The 21,650-nt window shown below is 33.8% G+C and overlaps 1 protein-coding gene across 3 annotated transcripts in view; it reads left to right on the forward strand.

Annotated features, from left to right (window-relative positions):
* Positions 1-21,650, forward strand: part of CD36 (CD36 molecule) — a 54,338-nt gene that overhangs the window by 12,093 nt on the left and 20,595 nt on the right. For 2 of the 3 annotated variants that reach the window (XM_044678584.1, XM_044678583.1), the window contains 6 exons: positions 3,808-3,892; positions 4,746-4,972; positions 15,329-15,489; positions 19,221-19,365; positions 20,361-20,540; positions 21,170-21,261. In XM_044678584.1, the coding sequence (XP_044534519.1) occupies positions 4,853-4,972; positions 15,329-15,489; positions 19,221-19,365; positions 20,361-20,540; positions 21,170-21,261 (698 nt within the window). In that variant the 5' untranslated portion in view covers positions 3,808-3,892; positions 4,746-4,852. Of the gene's footprint in view, positions 1-3,807; positions 3,893-4,730; positions 4,973-15,328; positions 15,490-19,220; positions 19,366-20,360; positions 20,541-21,169; positions 21,262-21,650 lie in introns of all 3 variants that reach the window. The other variant, XM_044678585.1, reaches the window with a different exon arrangement.

A 21,650-nucleotide genomic window follows, 5' to 3' on the forward strand; every position in this document is an offset into this window, starting at 1 on the left:
GAGAAGACAATATTCAAAAGATATTATGTATATTGTGTATATGGATAATGTATTGTTAATAAGATTCATAATCTGGGTTCTTTTGAGTTATTAATAGCAGGTAACAGGATACTTGGTAGAGTAAATGTTTTAGAGACTAGAAAGCTTAAGCAAGTAACTGTTTCATCTCCCTCTCTTATCAAGAAGGAGGGACAAGTTATATAACCCCGAGTGTTTTCAGAGAAGTGGATAAATGTAGTATATTCCCAGTTAGATCTATGGTAAAGGCAAGAGAGTCTTTTTGTGGATCAAAACGTTAAAGATTAGATATTTTATTTATATACTTTTAAGGCTTTGAGAAGCCATCAGAGTGAGTAAACAGGTAAGCAAAAAGCTTGTTTGGATTATGGAATCTTAAGACAGTGAAATTGAATTACTGAGAAGTTGGACTTCTCTGAGCTGTAACGGGTAAGATTTGTCATTTGAGGTAAAAGGCTTTTGGGATCTCAACTGAGGCTATTGTAACCTTGATATCCAACTATGGCTGTCTGGTGATTGATCTATCAACAAAAAGAGAGAATGGTGACAAGGTACTTGGAGGATAAGTGAGGGCCCTTGGGAGAAGATGAGAGAGACGATATTAGTCTGAAGCTGAGATAGGACCCTTTGGCCTCAAGTAAGGCAAATTGAATTTTGATAATATCTGAGTGAAAAAGTTATGGCATGAGCCAGTGACAGCTTCCACCTGTAGTGAAGTTAGACAGTGTGTCCTTTATAAAGCCTGAGGACAGTTATAACCTTTCCCTGGCCTTTTTCTTTTGTGACAAATTCCTATAATCAGCATAAAAGTAAATTTTGAAATGAAAATTTCCATTTCCCCAAATAAACAAATTGTCAGTAGTTGAAGATTAGGATTTATCAAAATGCTAACTTTAGCTAAGTATGGGTTGAAATTTGCTTTGCAAAGATTTCTTTTTAGCAAAAGCATCTCCAAAATTTCTGAAAACAACTTGGAGCTGAAAGAGCAAATTTCTGCAAGCAAGATTTCTCTTGAATACCTCTGAAGATGGAGTGTGTCTACTTAGCAATGTTATTAGTTGTTACATATGAGGGAGGCAGGTGAGAATAACATAACTTTGAAAATTAAAATTGTGTGGAGTGTGTTATTCTCAAGGTATTAGTTATGAACATATCCAAAATGAATATGCCTAGGGCCCCAGTAAAACTAACCTCCCCCCATTCAGAATATGAAGGCTTTAAATTACCTTTGGCCAAAGTGAGAAAGAAACAACTCATGTCTTTGCTGTACTATACAAAATATTTTGGGGACTGTGGAATATGTCCTTAAAGGTGATACCTTAAGAGGTTAATAAGTTTTTGCTTTCTTCCAAAGATTTCTCTGTAAACCTTACCCCATGTGCCATATATTTATTTTCATTCTGAGTAAATATGCAGATTAGAACTTCTAACCAAATTCTGACCAGTGTTCCCACAGAATCTGTGTGCTTCTGAAAATTAAAACCTCTAACGGGGGGAGGGGGGAAGATGTTAGGGGAGGTCTGGGTATCTCAGTGGATTGAGTGCCAGACCTAGAGATGGGAGGTCCTAGGTTCAAATCTGACCTCAGACACTTCCTAGCTGCGTGACCCTGGGCAAGTCACTTGACCTCCATTGCTAGGCTTTACCACTCTTCTGCCTTGGAGCCAATACACAGTATTGATTCCAAGAAGGAAGTTTTTTTAAAAAAACAAAACAACAACAACAAAAAAAAAACCTCTATCTGACAAGAGGGGATTCTAACAGAATTCTGTGGGAATTAGAGAGGGAATTCCTACAGAGTAGGTAGCAGGTCAAGGATGTGAGGGATGATTCTCCAGGTTTTTTTTTTTCTCTCTCTCTCTCCATTGTGATTGATGGCTTCCCAGTATCTTGAATAGTGGCTAGACAGTCACTGCGCACGCGCGCACACACACATACACACACACACACACACATATATAATATACAATAAAACATATTTAAATATTTTATACATAATGAATTTCTTAACAAATATATACATATATATCAGTTATTTTGTGGTGCTAAAAACCTGGAAATTAAGCTTTCACAGTTAATCAGTTGAGGAATAGCTGAATTACATGTAAGACATTAATATGTACTTTTATTCTGTTAGAAAGGAAATAAGTTATTTCAAAAACATATTATGAACAGAATGAAGTAAGCAGAATTAGAACAATTTATAAACAACAAGAAATAGGCATTGTAGTAGGCCACTATCAAAACAGTGAAAGAGATACATTTGTAGCTATCAATGTAGAAAAAGAACTTATAGTACAACATTCTTCCTTATCCGTCATAATATCCTTGTGGTGAGGACAAAATTGCTCTATGTCTTTGTGGTCTTTTTTTTTTTTTTGCCTATATTGTCTGTGTTTTTCTGATTTTCTGGACTATATTAGTTTGTAGCCATTTCTAACATAGGGCCTGACTTGTCACTGTTTTGTAAACTAACTCAAATCCTGTTGCAATAATTAACCAACACAAGTAAAAGTTCCTGTGAAATTATCTCAAAAGGTTTAACTAATAAATTATTTTTACCTATAACTTTATAATTACAAAATATTATTTACATGTGCTCATATAATTCTAGTAAAATTATACAATACAAAACACAAACAATGACATTATTTTTGTTTTATATTGCATAATTTTATATACACACACATATATATACATACATATATATATGTATATATACAAACACACACAGATAGACATATAGTGAATCAAATCCTTTGCAACTATTTAATGAGAGAGAAAGAAAATGAACCTGGGTCTTGGGATTCAAGCCTAATATATTTTGTATCATGTAGACCAGTGATGGGCAAACTACGGCCTGCGGGCCAGATGAGGCCCCCTGAAATGTTCTATCCTGGGAAGGGACATTATTCCTAATCTTACGAATACCATGAGTAGGATACAATACAATGAAACTTCGAAAGAGTTGCCTTAGAAACAGACTGACGGATGAACATTTCCTTTCCTTTGGCCCCCATTTTAAAAAGTTTGCCCATCACTGATGTATACCCATTGTCATGCTGTTTGGTCAATCTTTTTACCCCAAAAATTCATTATTATGAATATAGATTACTTCAACCATTTATTAAGAATTTATCCCATTTTTCTAAACATAATGGTGGATCCAAAGAGGAATAAGAAGCATTCTCTTACCTCTCCCAGAGCTTTTGTAGTATTATAAAAGATGTTTTCCTCCAGTTTACATACATTATAAGGAGAACAAAAAAACAATGATTGTTTTTCATTAAAAAGAAAACTGAAAGTAATAATAGTTGATTCTGCTTGAATTTGGCCACATATTTTCTCTATTTTATATATCATCTCAAAAATTATTGTAACTGAGGTCATATTCTACGGAAGACTCCATGGGCTTTCTGTGAATGTGAGAAAAAAAAGAATGGAGAATTTGGGAAGGATGAATGAAGAATTATCATTGTTGTTTTAAAAAGGGAGTAGGCATTTTCCAGAATAGAGTGTAAGTAAAAGGCAGGAAAAGGAGGAAAGTAGGAAATGGAGAGAGAGGTCTAAGCCGCCAGTGATGAGAATTCAGAAAGGTTGCTTTGTACAACCTTAGTTTCCTCACCTATAAAATGGGATTCATATTTATCTTGCAAAGTTGACAATCAAAAATTTATTTGTAAAATATAATATTCTAAATTCATTTGAACTTTTATTAGAAGGAGCATTATTTCTAACATTTGTTTTCAACCTTTTCATAGCTTATTGTGTATATGTTTGTTTTTATAGATTGCAAATGATTGGAAGAATTGGCTTTTTTTCTGAAGTATATCATCTCAAAATCTCTGAGTAGCCTCCTTCCTGCTACAATAAGGTATGGGGAAGGGGATTACATGATTAGGAATGGGACAATAATGGGATGATGGAGCAATAGCTTTGGGACTCTGGGACCTGAGATGGATCATACATGGCCATGTTCTATGCCTCAAACTCAAAATTGGGGGAAGGGCTGGAATTAGCCAGTTCTGATGATAATCAGATATCTTAGACACAACACAGATTCTTATCAGAAGCAAAGTGGGAGGTGCCTATCTGTGCTCATTAAAAATGAGGGGAGAGGCCAGAGGGAATGTTTCTCCCACCTTAAAATCATCTCACAGCCAGCACTTCAGAAATGCAAGGAGAAAAGGAATTCCTTTTAGACCTGGGATAACTTTTGGAGTTTGGGGGTATCTGGGGAAAGCCTATACCCCCATACCAATTTTAGTAGTATTTGGGTTCATGAGGACATTTAAATGAAAACTTGTTGAACTTGCAAAAGAGATGAACTTTCAAAAGAACCTATGAGGGTGTGGATATGATTGGGTAGAGAAACCAGAGAGCTTATAAGGATATGACAGGGTGGGGAAGAAATAAGGAGGTAGAGATGATCTTGAAAGCATCATGTGTGAGCAGTTTTAATAAGATCATTATTTGTAATGCTAAATATCATAGGAAAAAAAAAACAATAATAGTTTATAGAATACAATTGAGCTAATTATATTATTGTAATAAGTTTGTGAAAGGAAAAGGGTGGGAATCTCCAGAGTCTATACTAGGAGCATGAAGGAATAGACGCAAGCATTTGTTTATTTATAACTAGCACAATTATCTTCCCATCAGTGTTCATTACTTGTTTTTTTGTACTTTGATCTTTTTGAACTGATATTTAGGCTTCTACTTCACAGTGTTTCTAGTAACAGGATCAACTGCCTTGGGAATTCAGCCTGAGAGAGACCTGAAGAATAAAAAGGACTCTGGTGACAAACCCTAAGTGGTCTCTTAAACAAGAAAAATGGGTTGTGATCGGAACTGTGGGCTCATCACAGGTGCCGTCATAGGTGGAGTACTGGCTGTACTGGGAGGCATACTAATGCCTGTTGGAGACATGATTGTTCAGAACACAATTAAAAAGGTAAAACTGTTCATCTTGGGGAAAATTGTGGTGACCGACTCCAATTTCCTTTTCTTCTCTTCCACTTTAAGTATTTTCTTCCTATTAAGAAATCAGCATAAAGTTACCTAAATATTTACTGTATAATATGGCAGATATGCTGGAAAGGAAAACTGAAGGGCACATTTAGGAGGAAAAAATATTTTTCAGTTAATTCAGTATGGCAATGATATATGTTAACATCTTTTACTTCAATTATTGATCATAAATCATTGTGTTTATCATAGCATGATAAAAAATAGTCATGAATTTCAAGACAACCATATAAAAATTTTAACTTGAATTTCTATTAATTTCACTTGAATTATATGGAAGAGAGTAGGATCCTTAGTGATTTTCTGAACTGCAACAAATGCAAATTCCGGAAATGCTTCCTATAGGTTTGCATTCCAGTAGGAAAGCGTGTGTGTGTGTGAATGTGTGTTAGCTATTCTTAAAAAATAATGTGTTTTTTTTTTTAGTGGACTGAGGAAATATCCTGACATGTTATAGAATCATAGTGAACAGATTTCATTTGGAATTACAATGATGGGATTTAGAAGTGGACATCTTAAATCTCCTTCTAGTCCAATCATCCCAATTTATAAATTTGAAAACTGAGTACTTAGGGTAGAGATTCTTAACTCATTTTGTCTCATGGATCCTTTGGGGCAGACTTCTGAAGCCCATGAACTCCTCAGAATACTTTTTTCAAACATAGAAAATACCTCAGATTACAAAAGATATCAATTTTGTTGAAATATTTATATATATGTATGTTTGTGATTGTCTCTACCTATGTATAATCCTATATTAGAAATACTTTATATTTATGTATATTTTATGTGTACATGCTTATATGCATTTGTGTGTATGTAATATATATATGTATGTATATATGTATGTAAAGCAAGTTTATAGACTCTAGGATAAGAACCTCTAACTTAGAGAATCTCAGGGTTTTATCCATAATCCCAAGTGTTTAAAGTAGCAGATTTAGCCTGGGAAATATGTTCCTCAGACTCTGAATCATATACTGCACACATAGACCAACATTATTACATATTTATTATTGAATAGAAAAAATCAAATTAAACTAATTTCTTCAATATTTAGAAGTATAAATGATGATATTGCTTTGAGGTCTTCTACAAAAGTAATTCATTGCCTTTGAAAATCTTAGCAGGTAGTTTTATCTAATTATGGAATGAATAAAATAATTTAGCACAAATGGCTAACTCAACTCTGGTGGTGAAACTCCCTAGATTTTCCTAGTCTAGCAAAGGGGTCCTATTTGCCCAACCATGTTCAAAGCTGTTACAATTAATAGAGCTTATAGTTTGGAAATAAAGCATATGAACTCCAATCACCTCTGAACAATGAAGAAACATTCATAAAAGGCTTTAGAATAGGTGTGCTGCTTATATGACTCAAAAGAACAACTCAGATTCTTGTTCTAGAACTGACAAAAGCAAAGTATGGGCCTTTGGATTGGTGTTTTCCAGAATTATTTATACTTAACTTTATTTTTGAGTACTTACTGTGAGCTTGTGAATGTGGTACCCAAAATAAATAAATTGCCCTGTGGTTAAGGAACTTAACAAATGTGTAAAAAGTTTAATTAGGTTTTACACATTTGAAACTAGTAACTATGTTGTATTTGTTTTTTTTTTTTAAATAACCCACTATGGACAGCTTTGTTGTTATTGTCATTTTTAAGTCCTTTCTGACTCTGAGCCCATTTGGGATTTTCTTGGCAAAAATACTAGACCGATTTGCCTTTCTTTTATCCAGATAATTTTATATTTGAGGAAACTGAGACAAACAGGGTAAAGTGACTTGTGCAGGGATTCACAGCTACTAAGTGTCTGAAGACAGATTTGAAATCACGAAATTGAGTCTTTCTGACACCAGACCCAACACTCAATCCAGGGCAGTTTTAAGTGTTAGGGAATTCTTAATTATAGTAAGCCTACATCTGCCTCTCTGCAACTTAGATCTAGAGCTGGAAGAGATCTAAGAGAAAATCTAGTCCAATTCTCTTAATAGACAGATGAGGAAACTGAGTCCCAATGAGGTAAAATGATTTGGCCAATATCACTTCTATCAATTGCTTTTAATACTTCCCTATCCTTCAAGGAGAATAAGCCTAATCTCTCTTCCATAAACTAGGCCTATAGTTATTTGATGATAACAATCATGTCTTTTTTTTTCTTCTCCCAGACTAAATGTCTTCATTACTTTCTATCTACTACCATAAATAAGTGCCATGAGAACTACTGATAATAACATCTGAATTATCTCCCTTTAATAAGAACATGAAGGTGAGATGCAAAATGCACTTTACCTAAAAATACAAATATTTGAGCCAGCTGTGGCACTGTAGACAGAGGGCTGGCACACAAGTAAAAAAAATCCTGGGCTCAAATCCCACATTTGATATTTACTGACTGTGTGATCTTGGGCATAATACTTAATCTCTCAGTAACCCAGGCAATTCTCTGACTACAAATTGTACACCAAGTACTGATTTCATCAGTAAAGAGAGTTCCTTTTTATGATAAAAATCACAGGTCAAGTCCAAATACATGTAAAGGTAGTTATAGAAAAACTTAGACCAAAGCTAATTTTAATACTTGCAATTACAAATGAAGTCAACAGTTATTTATTTCGTACTTAATGTACCTAACCCTAGATTAGAATGGGCTAAAATTTTTTTTTTCAAGCCTTAGAAGAATGATTGTGTTTGATAATGAATGCTAGTGAGATGGGTAGTAGATTTTTTTTAAAAAGCAATGTGTGCTCTTATATATTAAGATTTTAATTCTGTCCATATGACATCTTCATGAAAAAAATCAAACTATTACACATGAATTCAAGAAGATGGATGACTAAATTGATGCAAAAGAAAAATGATAAGGGTGTGTGCATGCATACATGTGCTATGTGTTTGTGTGTGTGTGTGTGTGTGTGTGTGAGAGAGAGAGAGAGAGAGAGAGAGAGAGAGAGAGAGAGAGAGAGAGAGAGACTGTGAGGTGAGATGAGGAAATAGAACTTCAAGCCAAATTATTTCAACATTTTAGCAGGAGTAATTCAAAAGAAATTATGCCTTGGGGTCAAGTTGCAAAAATGAATCAAAATACTAAGTGCAATATTTGATTATTAGACAGGAACTTTGAAGCACACACTATTTCTATATCATCCATATTTAGAGAGACTTAGATAGTCTAGTCATAGAAGTAATTGAAATGTTGAAAAAAATTTAAATAGATTAGGATGTGTTTCTTTTAGATGAAAATATATAATTATAGGTTAATTTTTCTCCCTCCCTTCCTCACTCTCCTCATCCTTCTCTCTCTTGCCATCCCTCTCTTTCTCAGTTTTTCCCCTAACTTTTTCATCCTGATGCAAATCCATGAATTACAGTTCTTTTCTTCTCTTTGTCAAACCTTAGTCACTTCCCCATCTCTCGCATCCTTCATCACTCCCTCCCTCTTCTTACTTCTCCCTCATTAATTTGAAATAGATTATATGTGTGTGTCTCTTAAGACAATGATCCCAATGATTCATTATTATTTCATGAGTCCTTTGTATATTTATTGAGAAAAATAATAAAATTTCCCTAATCATTTTAGCAAAAGTTTTGTTATAAATTATTTTTAGAAAAGGATTGGAATAACTTAATAATAATAGACTCTCTCTCTCTCTCTCTCTCTCTCTCTCTCTCTCTATATATATATATATATATATATATAGTCTTTCTTCATAGAATGTGAGCTCCATGAGGCAGGGACTGTTTTTCTTTTATTTCCTTGTATTCCTACNTATATATATATATATATATATATATATATATATATATATAGTCTTTCTTCATAGAATGTGAGCTCCATGAGGCAGGGACTGTTTTTCTTTTATTTCCTTGTATTCCTACTGCTTAGCATACTATCTATTACATAATAAGTACTTAAATAAATACTTGCTGACCATTGACCTACTAGAATATATGTCAAGGGTTTGGAGGACTGGGAAGTGATCAAGTGATCATAGCAAAACAGTATAAACAAAGGCAAGGAGGCAGGAAATGGGTTACTGAGTTTGGACAATAGCAAGTAGGCTACTTTGCATGAGAGATTGACTATATGATGAGTGTGTGTGCATGGGGAGGGTGAGGTTGCAATGCCAAATATACCTAGAAAGACAGGTTGTGATCATTAGCTGGCACTGATAGCTCTTGAGAAGATGAATGAGATGGATTGTGGTTTAGGAAGATCATTACAGTATCTCTTTGGAGGATAGATTAAAAGGTGAGAGTCTGTGAACAGGAATCTAGTTGCTATTGCAGTAGTTTGAGTAAGTGGTGATGAGGGTCCGAATAGAGAGATATCATGAATGTGAGAGGTAATGTGGGAGTATAAAAAGCAGGACTGCAAATCGTTGGACGTAGGATTGGAGAGAGGGAGAAAGAAAATGAGAATGACCAAATCCAATATTGATTGAAACTTGATTACTAGTTATTTCATCTGAAATAAAGGAGATTGAAGGAGGGATAAGTTTAATGAAGGGGACCTGTGTTTTGGCCATGTTAAATTTGACATACTGAGTTTGAAATACCTCTTGGACATCCAGTTGGAGATATCCAAAATATAATAGTTGATATGAGGCTATAAATGTAGAGCAAGATTATATCTCATGACCATCTGTGTAGAGAGACTACTGAAGGGATGCTCTCCCCAAGAGGGATGGGGTAAAGATCAAAAAGACTATCCAGGTCTGAGCTTTGATAGACATATATAGTTGGAAGGGGAGATGTAGGATCTGGAGTCTTTGACTAGCTAGTCTTAATCGTCCTTATTTTATGGATGAGGGAATTGAGACCCAGGGAAGTTAGCTAACAACTAGTAACACCAACATAAGCCTAAGAGGTCAAATTGGATCCAGGTCTTCTGACTGGAATATATTCTTTCCCCTATATTATGTTGTTTCCTATGGGCAATGACCTAAGTAACAGAAACATCATCTGGGTAAGAGGAGAAACAGGAGAACAATAGGATTAAAGGAAAGGTGGAATTAGGAGACAATGGGTGGCCAGTAGTGTCATAGGCTACAGAGGAGAGTTTCAGTTGAGTATTGAAATGAGACAGAAGCAAAAACACAGGAGTTTGACAAGTAAACATGAAAAAAATGAAGTAAAAATATAAAACTGTTCATTTTCCAAAAGAATTGGTAGGAGGTTTGATGTATTCTCTCCTGTCCATTTATAAGCTCCATGAGTAAGTTATTCATCTACTCCATGTCCTTGAATTATAAATTTTCTTTGGTGTCATTTAATTTATTTTAATACCTCATGAAAAGGACAATTTAGTATTATTGATATGGTCAAGAAATGGAAAAAAATCACTGAACCAGAAGTCAAGAAAGTCTCAACTGTTACTAATTCTTTTATTTTTGTCAAGTTACAAAATACCTGGGTTTTGATTAATTTTATGTGAAATGAAGAGCCTGATTCAGGTTTCTTTTGGTTCTGAAATCCTAAAATTCAATATTGGCCTAAGCCTAGAAAATTATCTTTAGATGAAAATTATTCTTAGAGGCCACTGGATATATCTTGAAACCTTGAATAAGAAAGCTTTGAGTTCAAATTTGTTTGCCTCGGTTCACTCAAGTACTAAATGGAGATAACAAAGAAACATCTCCAAGGGTTATAAGGAGAATCAAATGAGATAATATGTTATAGTATTTAGCATTGTGTCTGGCACTTAGGTGCTATGTAAATGCTAGCTATTTATTGCTATTATTGTTATTAGATAAATATGGAGTTTTCTTTCTTTAAAATGGGAATTATGTTCACCTTACTTACCTGACAAGGTAGTAATACTCAAATGAGATAATATATTTGAAGAATTCTGCATTCCGTAAGCATAAAGTCACTAATTACATCAATATAAACTTTTTTAAACAGATGAATTTAATAGTATGTTTGTTACCAATATTGCAATTATACTATCACCAAATATTTCTAGGAACAAGATGGTGCTTGTTACTGCTCTGAGATACAAACTTTCACACATGAATAACAGGACAAGAGAGATAGCAATGTAATCTATCTCCTTGCAAGTCATCCTTACTCAGTAGGGTGAAAGTTTCATTGTTAACAATGTTCACCCTCTCCTCAAACTCTACAAGGCTTTAGTCAGCAGGTTGGGATTCAGCTGCCTTATGGGTTCCACTCTCAGAATACTCCAATTCAGAGGTGGCTTGCCAATCTAAACAATTCTAGCAGATGGAAGAATTCCTTAATTATCAAACTCACAAAATGTTATTAGAGTATACTAAGTAGGCAAGATATCCTTAATGACCTTATATTCAGGAGGAAAAAAAATCAAACCACTCTCCTATTCCATCGTGAATTTGCTACGTCCCATATCTATTGAGAAATTAAGAGTGATTTCATATCTGATTTCATGTCTCATCATACTGGCAGAAGACAGATTTGCAAACTGACATTTCTTGTGCATAAGGCATCAGAGTCATCAGACAGATCTTAGTTCCTCTTTTAGCTTATCCATTGTTTCCTTAAGTAACCTTTGAGCAAGCTTCAGTAGGAGGAACACTGGGCTAGAAACCAGAACAGGGTTCCAGGGCTGGCTCTTCCAGTTACTAGGCCATATGATCTTGATCAAGTTAAGAAATCTCTGTGGGCTGCAATTTCCTTTTCTGCAAGATGTTAAGATCCTTACCAAGTATGAAAGCTTATGTGACTTGAATTCATGAGAAAGGAACATATGATTCTTTTTTTATGCACACTAGTAAGAATGGCACTGAATCATTTGTGAGCACACACAGAACCACGGGGAACATGGCCCGTTCCCCACTTCATAGTTGACATTGGCAGTTAATGTTACCAACTCAATTCCACAAATTACACATTTCTCTAAGTATAAGCCTTTAGAATAAGCTCAGTGCTATGCTTAGGTGGCAAGGAAGACAGAAGAACAGAAATACAGCTATGTCTTCATTCATGAATATAATGAATTCCCTGCAGGGGTCCCACACATTTGTATTTACAGTATTTAAGGTTTTAATTATGTAAAATATTGTAACTGATTCCAGTTCAACAAAACTATGAAATGAGAATTTGAATATGTGAGACTCCCTGCAATGGATTCATTATTTGAACTAACTGGGATCTGACTATAAGTTAAAAGTAAATAAATAAATAAGCGGTCTTTAATTTGCAGAAGCTTACAGATCTAGTAGGAATATGAAAATGTGTAAAAAACAGAAAGCAATTCAAACAAATATATATAAGCGAGTGGGAGAGAAGATAATCAATCTTGCTAAAATTTCCTGTAAAAGCTGTAATGCTACAGGGGAGAATTGTTTTAAAATGAGCTCACTTCCCTTCAAAAGGTTCTGACACCCCTTCTGCAGGGCCTGATCTTTCCCCTAAATACGTTTGGTGGAGTGTATGCCAGGATTGCCAGTGTACTATAGTTATATAACTAAAGAGTTACAGATTTTCTTTTCCCCCAGCACAGCATGTAGTTGTTGTTTTTTTTCTTCCCTAAGCTGAGAGCTATTCAAATAACCCTACCCTACTTGGGAAATCAATATTCTCTAAATAAATACTAACATATTAGTATAAGAATCTTGCCTTTTTCAGCTAAGTGTTCAGAACAATATACTTGCTTAGAAGTGAGTGTTCATGCACCAAATGAAATATCCTAGCTATCTAATCCAATTTTTTCTCTGAAATGGTCACTCATCTTCCTTCTTTTGTAAAGTTGCTATTTGTTACCCTCATTCCCAAGAGTTCACACTCCCAGGGTAAGAAGCTCTTTCAATAGAATTTGTACATATGCCAAGACATGGAAACTGTGCTTACCTTCTTCATGCTCTAGCATGAAAAAAAAAGTCATTTCAATGAATGAGAGAACTGTGTATACAGATTTTTGGTTTATCATGGTGAAATTGATTTATCACCTGTTTGGCCATAACCCATTTATGACTTACTAGATAAGTGTGATGGAATTGCTTAGTACAGAGGCATTCAATTTCTTAGTCATATAGCTAATATATGTGAGAGGCTAGATTTCAGCCTAGGTCTTCTGACTCTACCTAAGACTATCCACTCTGCTATGATGATTGTTTTGGTATGTAATAAGTTGTGAAAAAATTTTATAGAATCTTAGAATGCTTTCAAAGTTGTGAGCATGCAGTAGAAGCAGCTGTGTGGAATTGTATATAAATAAAATAAAGCAGTGAATTTGAATTTAAATTCCAAATCCTATTTATTGGATGTCTCTTTGAAAAAATAACCTAAAATGACTGGAATTGGCAGTGTGAATAATAGATAGCACATTAGACTGTGGGTCAAAAAGGCTTGGGTTCAAATTCTTCATCAAACACATAGGTATATTACAGTGGGAGTATTATTTTCATTTTATAGAATAAGAAACATTTTTTCAGAGTGATTTGGTAATATTGTATATGTACCAGATGTTGATAAAAAGTAGCAGATGCAAAGCTTAGTCTTCTAGGTGTATTTTTAATTTTATTTTTTCTAATCCTCTATTCCTTATATTATGTGACATTTTTAAATGATTCCGACTGGTTATTTGGGAAGCCACCACCAACTCAGTTTTAAATAGATCACAACTATAGGATTTTTAAAAATTATTTTAATCTGAAATCTTAGGGCTGTTCTCCTGGGAATTCCTTTCTGGTATATTATCAGTCAACAAGAAAAGGGCTATGAAGATGAGAAAGACATTTATAAATGAAGCACAAGAGGAGATAGTGTGGAGAAAGGTAGAAACTGGAATGTTAGGAATCCTTAGGAAAAAAACCAGTTGATAAAAATCAGTTCCCTTTCCACTGCTCTTTCTGGTTAAATATTTCTGATAATGTCAAGTATTTCCTCTTTATCTTTTCCATATCATTCTAGGATAAAAGGATCTTCACATGGGCATTCTTTTTATGGCCCTTCATTTGGAATATTGTCTGTTTCAATCATTTCTTTTTCCCTTTCATATAATGATTGTGTTCATGGCAAGTAAATTAAGAATAACAATTAAGTGCAGAGTATAATGCCTTTTCTTTATGTAGGAATAGCACCACTCCCTTTCCTGAGTAGAAAGACAGACTTTGAATTGTTTTAATGTATTTACTTAGAAACTGTATGCACATTTTCCCCTTAAAAGAGAGATCTGTGACTTTTGTGGGGTTTGTCTAGACTCTAGAGAAATGAGGTGGTTAGAGAAGTTGTGAATGCCATTTGCACACACACACACCCCACAGTGTGGCACTTAGGATTATTACTATGACACCATGCCATGCTTGCCAAAACGTATTCTGTCTGGAGTCACTCATCAGGAGTTATGGAAATCCAGTATTTAAGTTTATCAGAGGCCTTGAATCACAGAAAAATGCATTTGAGTTGAATTTGAAGGGGGAAAGGTCAATACTTTTGGCTAGAAGTTTACTGAGATTTTAATCCTCCTCTACAATCCTACTTAGATTTCTTTTTTTGTGTTATGTAAATGATTCCAGATAGGAAAACCTGTCAATGGAATGTCAGCTTTCTGAGACCCTAAACTCTATAAACTTCAAGAGATGGTTTGGGACATATGCCTTTTCTCAGAGGACTGATAGCTAAATTCAGAGACTTTTTTTTGGTCTATAGCCCAACTCTGGAAAAAGTCATTTTAGTGATTGTAATCTTTGGGATTGAAGGGAACACACCTTAGCAATGAAAGTAGCAAAATAAGTGATTGAATTACTCAGGAATTTTAAAAAATTGAGTTGACCATTTAAAATTTCATGGTTCTAGAAGAAGATTCTTTTTAAGGGAATATCTTTTAAATATTTACATTATTTCAGCTCTTCCTCTCCCCTTTGTGATTAATATAAGTGAATTACTCACAAGGAACAAGGGAACTTTTGCACTCCTTTGAAATTCTCCTATTAAAAATTGGCTTAACAAATTTATTCATTAAATTTTGCAACAAAGGTGCTCTAAGGTTAATCTTGCTGTGACAACCATTTTCTTAAAATCAACAGAAAATTGTCTGTACTGTTGTAGACTTGCTGTCTGTTTGCAAAAGGTTAACTTTAAAACATTCCTATAATAATTTGAAACAAATGCTGTTGCAAGTATGTGGCAACATTGCAGGGTGACTTAAAAAAATATATATATAACAAGGTTGCTCTAGGTAATGGTTTTCCATTTGGGTGATGAAATGTTCTGAACTCCCACTGCTATAATCAACATTTTTTTTTCTCCTGAAAACTAATCCAAATTTACTGTTGTTGTTTTTGGTTTTCCTCCCATAGGAATGTGTCATTGAAGACGGTACAATTGCTTATAAAAATTGGGTTAAAACAGGCACAGAAGTTTACAGACAGTTTTGGATATTTGATGTGCAAAATCCGGAGGAGGTGATGATTAATAGTACAAAACTAAAAGTTAAGCAAAGGGGCCCCTATACATACAGGTATGTGAAAATTCACCCAAATAAATGACAATGTTTCCTGAATGACAAATAATGTCTTCTTATTGCCAATACCACATCACTGAGTCTGCGTTTATGAATATTTGGTCTGTTTTGTGAAATGGAATATGCTGCCTTTCTTCTTAGGATAAGAGAAATAAAGATTCAAAAGAGGAAGATTTAGTGGTCTCCTTGAAAATTTAATGAGTAGCAGAAAGAAGTGTCATAGATATTCTAAAATCCCACTGACAATCAAAATCATAGTAAAACCAAATTTCTTCCATGATTACCTTTTATATATTTATAAGCATGCAATTAATTTCCCACCTTTTAATGGAATTTGGCTCTGTTGCCAAATTTTCATGTTAGTTCCATGGTATGTGTTAAGTAGAACAAATCTTCTCAGTGATTTAAAAACAGAAATCAATTTTGCCAATATTAAGCACATGTTAATTTCCTATAGGTCACTCTCCAAGGTTCACGGAGTGTAGTCAAAGAAAATAAAGAAAGTCCAATAAATAAACCTTTCCTTTGGGATATTGAAGACCACTCAAAAAGTTATTTGTGTTGCTGGTTAAAGAGCATAAAAATCCAAGACCTTTCTTATTTTTTCCCCTGCTTCCTCCCATAATTAGACACCTGACATGTATTTGTGTATGCCTTTGATTAGATTAATAGAATCTTTGAGCTAGAAATACCCCTATGAAGTCTTAGAAGCTAAAAGCTGCATTTTGCACATTAGGAAACTGAAGTTCATAGAAAATAAGTAACTTAAGCAAAGAAAGCAACAGGTGTATGACAGAGCAGCACTTACACTTAGAGTTTCCTAATTTCTAGTTCTCTTTTTCTTTCCTATATAATTTGCTACTTCCTATTTCAGTGACTGAAATTGATCTTTTTATTAAATAAAATGATGCTATTAATACATTTTAAGTGTGAAAATATAAATATGGAGGAGAAGGCCTGATTTTTAAAAATAAAAGACAGAATTTAAGAATGTGATATTTCTAACTCCTAAACTAAATCAGCACAATTGGTGGGGAATAGAGCAAATACTAGCTCTGTTATTATGCTTCATGTATGACCTTTGACAAATCAATTCATCCCTGCAAGCCTATTTCCTCATCTGCAGATTGATGGGGTTAAAATAGGTGATGAACCTGAAAGACCTCTTCTACCTCTAAATCTATGATTTCTTGATTTTTTTTCTCCTCATGGATATTTACATCCCTGCCTACTTATAAAGCTTCTCTTTTAACTTCCCATAGTTGGGACACCCTTTTTGCCCTCAGTTGTTGTTCACATTCCAAATTCTATGTTCCTGAATTTTTCTTCATTGTAGGCAGCAGTTGACTGTATTCAATGTAGAGAAGTCTGTTTTGGAAAAGAGTTTATTTTTTTCTTTTTTGTTCCCCCTGCTTTTTTTTTTTACCTTATCCCCACAATTTAGCACCATGCTTTGCACTTAGTTAAATATGTAATCTCACTAAAAAAAAGGTATAAAATTTTGTCATATATCTAGCCCATTACACATAGTGCCACTTCTCTTCTTCTGTCTCTTCTTAATCTTCTCCCCCCTTCTCTCTCTCTCTTCCTCTTACTCTTTTTCCCTCCTCTCCCTCTGTTTTTTTCTGCCTCTTTTTCTTTCTTCGCCTCCCTAAAATCACCGGCCAGAGAAGTATAAAGGAGATATGTTTGATTAGTGAATAGCTGTTCCTGATAGTCTGGCAAAAGTAGTGACTATTTCTTTTTCTTGGTCACAGAACAGTGGAAAACCACCACCATCTCCCTATTTCCACAGATGGGAGTTGTTGTTCCCTTGTGTCTCTGACTACAAAGTATGCCTCCTAGCTAGGTGACACCATTTAGGATTAGAAGTTACCCTGAAAGAAGAGGTCGTTCTTCTTCATATATCGGCTTTCATCAGTGCTATACCTCATCCATCCCAGAAAGGCCCACTTTTATAAACCTCTTAAGGTTCTCTGAAGTCTGTTTCTTAAGTTCAGCTATTAAGAAATTGTGATATCCCAACTAAATCCTCTTTAAGGCATTCTGACTTTGGAACAGAAAAATCAAAGCAACTGTTTGTAGTTGGACAGTGCCTGCCATTTCCCTTTGAACTCACACTTTGATAAAACAGGGATAAAATGCATATTAAGCTTCAGATTTAGATATGTGGCCCAATTGAAAAATGTTTTCCAAAAACTGGAGGTTAGAAAAGGCAACTTCATCCTAGCATTTTCTTTTAGACATTGCCATCTATTGGCTAGATTTTGTAATTGCAAAAACAATAAACAACCATATTTGGATCTGTAACTCATTGCTCTTCTGAAAGCCTTCTTTGTAAATACATGGAGGTTAGTGACCATGGATATTGTAACAGTTTTAGCCATTTGTGATGCTATTCATTAAAAATTACATTCATAAAATTCCCAAACAACCAAGGAACTGCCTGTTAATAATAATAATAAATGGAGTGATATTATAAAGGATACAGCATGGTCTACTTTTTAAATAATTCTTAGAACTTCAAACGAAATACTAAATATATCATCTCTATTAGATGCTCTTTTAAAATGTAAAATCATGAATCATTCCATCATATCCTAAATACAATGAATAATGAGGCTTTGTCTACATGACCATAAAAACCACAAATAGTGAATATCTTTATAGCCCTGTAATAACCACTTCTCAATAAAGCAGACGTTGTGATAACTTTGAAAATTTAATTAATTTATTTTGTGCATTATTTATTTATTTAGTCCTATAAGAATTTTTAAAAATATTTTTGCAAACATCTCTGTTCTTAAAAGAATGGTTCAGGTTAGAGTTTATATGTGGGGAAAAAAAATAAGTGAAGTTTGTGTTCTAGGCCTTGAAATTAAACTCAATAAATGGAATGTTCCCCTCATCTTAACATCTCTCTCCTCCTATCTCCAACCACCAAATATAACTTATTTTTTCTTCTAACCATTCCCTTTTTGCCCCCACCTTTGAAGGGACTCATTGAGTTCTAGATATATTTGGCAAAGATCACCTTTATCCCCATCTTCTTTAAATAAATCACATGAGTAAGTAGGAGTCATCTTATATATGACTGTAGTTTAGAGATATGGATCAACCTTCATTTTCTTTCTCAGTCATTTTCAAACACAAAAGAAGATATGAACTTTTAAAGTCTCTCTTGTTGTCTGCTATAGCCTTGGCCATATAATACTTCCAATACAAATGTTCTATCTTGTGGCCGCTACACATTAGTTTTAGTTTTTTTCTCTGAACTAATATAGCTAAACATGTCAGGCATCCTCTTAGGAAATCAGGTATCTCTGCAAAAGAAATCTGATAATATTTTGAGGTAACCTATGACTATGGGGTATATTGTAACTCAAGATTATAGATGACTTTGTAATTTAAAAAATACTTTCTTAGTGTTAACTAAGAAATCATTTGTCAGCAATTCAGCTGAATTATTTTTAATTGAAGGTCTACCCTATTTATGTCCCCTCTCCTGAGCCTCAGTTTATCTAAATAAATCCATTTAAGTATGTAGCTAATTTTCTACAAAGTCCAGCTTTTCACTTAGTCATCTGTTCACATTAAAACACTTTAATTTTTGTTTTTATTCTTAGAATTACTCTGTCAAACTGATAATTATAATTTTGGCATCTTATAAGCATTTATTATAATTTTGCATATGAAGCTACCTTTTTGATTTTCATTTTGTATTGCAGGGTCCGCTACCTAGCCAAGGAAAATCTAACTCAGAATGCAGACAACACAATTTCTTTTGTGCAGCCCAATGGTGCCATTTTTGAACGTCACCTTTCTGTTGGGACAGAAAATGACAGCTTTACTGTCCTGAATCTTGCTGTTGCAGTACGTGTCTTGGGATGGTGGCGGGGAGGGATTCCATTAAAGTCAAGTTGTTGTTAAAATGATTCTGATGTGAAGAAAACTTTTAAAAATGCCCTAATGATATAACTCAGCTTCTATCGTATTGAGTCTTGAATTAAAATTAGAAGGAATCTTAGAGATGAACTGATCCAAGCCCCAACTACTGAAAGAATGAATCCCCCCCCTATAATACACCTGACAAGTGGACATCTAGCTTCAGCTTGTAGACTTAAAATGAAGAAAGAATTCAACACTCAAAAAGAGGGTGGAATTCAATTTGAGATTCATTTCATTTTGTTAAAATATTTCTTCTTCTATTAAACTCAGATGTACTATTTTGTAACCTCTACACATTAGTTTTAGTTTTCTGCTCTGGACTAACAAATAATATTTTACATAATAATTTTTCCATATTTGAAAAAATAATTATAAATAATGTTATCTCCCCAAGGCTTTGATAAAAATTCTGTTATCTGCTAATATTTTTCTCATTTGGAAGGTTTTTTCTATGTAGGGAAATAGTTATTTTTTCTGGAAATCTATATGAATTATTTTAATGTTTCTATGAGTTATACAATATCTAAGTTTTGATATAATAATGTGCTAGAACTTTTTGGAAAAAAATCCAAGGTAGACTGAATTCCATCTTCATTCCTCTAACTCCCAAATCAACAGCAGTTAGTTTATATATAATTATTGGGGGGGGGTATGCATATTATCAGAGCAGTGATATGGTCACTAGCTAGACTGAAGAAGGATTAGATAGTACTGACTGCATCAAGTAACAAAAAATAACTAAGGCTAAAATAGTTGATCTTACTTTTCTTGTTAGTGATGGTTGAGCCAAGCAGCAGTGGCTTCAGTGCATTTGGAGACCTAAATCCTTTGGTCCTGGCAAGATTTGACAGTAGTCTTAGACAAATGCTGGTAATTCCATTAAAATGTATTGTAATATGCTCTTCATTAATTTTTTATAGGCTGCACCCATTCTCTATCCAAATGCCTTTGTCCAGATGGTATTAAACTCATTTATCAAGAAGTCACATTCCTCTATGTTCCAAGTCCGAACCTTGAAGGAACTATTGTGGGGCTACAAAGATCCATTCCTGAGTTTGGTTCCATATCCAATTGATACCACAGTTGGTGTATTCTATCCTGTAAGTTACAAATATTCAGAGTTCTTTGCATCTGTTAGATGGGTAAAGTAAATTGACTCTTTGGAATCATTGCTACTTTTGGTGTTATACTATGAATATAATTAGTATCATAGATATTTTAAGATCTCCTAAAAATGTATTGCCAAAGTAATGGAAACAACCACAAATAAAGGAAAATCATCATAGTTATACTAACAATTTTAAGTGTCCTTTTTGTCTTAGTACCGAATATAGAAATTACCATGTGTTGGAAATTTTCTTGATTATAGTTTAATTATTTTTCTGTTTTATTTCATTTCTAATGTTAATTCAAATCTGTTTTTATCAATTTTTATTATTTCCTGCCTTTTATAGTTCTTTTGTATTTCTTCCTTTTTTATTATGCTAACAAACTATGAGATTCCTTTCCAAAGTAAAAAGACCTTTTTAATTTTCAGATCTTGTTTCTTCCACCCTGCCCCCTGACAAACTGGTTACAATGCTATGTTTAAAATTAAGAGGCAATGGATGATAACAGTTTTCAAATGAATAGTCACCATTTTCATTAAAATGATTCCCTACCATTATACAGCTGTAAAAAGTGAATTGTTGCAAAAACAAATTTCTCTCTCTCTCTCTCTCTTTTTCAGTACAACAATACAGTAGATGGAGTTTACAAAGTTTACAATGGAAAAGATGACATTAGCAAAGTTGCCATAATTGACACCTATAAAGATAAAAAGTATGTGGCTTTTCATTGAGAATGTTATTTTCACTTGTGTGTTTTTGAGGGGTGGTATACATTGAGAAGTATTATAGATAATAATTTTTTTCTAAATACAAACTTAATTCTTGTGCTGAACCTGTTTTTATTATTAGTAACTGTAATAGCCATCTGAAAATAACAAATTAAATGGAAAAACTAATTTGATTTTGTATAATATAAAATGGCTAATGAATTATTTGAACCTTATTGAAGGTACCACAAAAATGATGGTATATTCATTGGCATTAGAGTCAACTTGGATATGTTTAAGTATAGTTGAATGAATTTATCATGTTTTCTTAAGTGGAATACTGCTGCTGGAAATCCTAGTAAAGATATTTTTCTCTCTCAATTTCTACCACCAA

The sequence above is a fragment of the Gracilinanus agilis genome, chromosome 5 (assembly GCF_016433145.1).
Source record: "Gracilinanus agilis isolate LMUSP501 chromosome 5, AgileGrace, whole genome shotgun sequence".
In the NCBI taxonomy this organism is placed as follows: Eukaryota; Metazoa; Chordata; class Mammalia; order Didelphimorphia; family Didelphidae; genus Gracilinanus; species Gracilinanus agilis.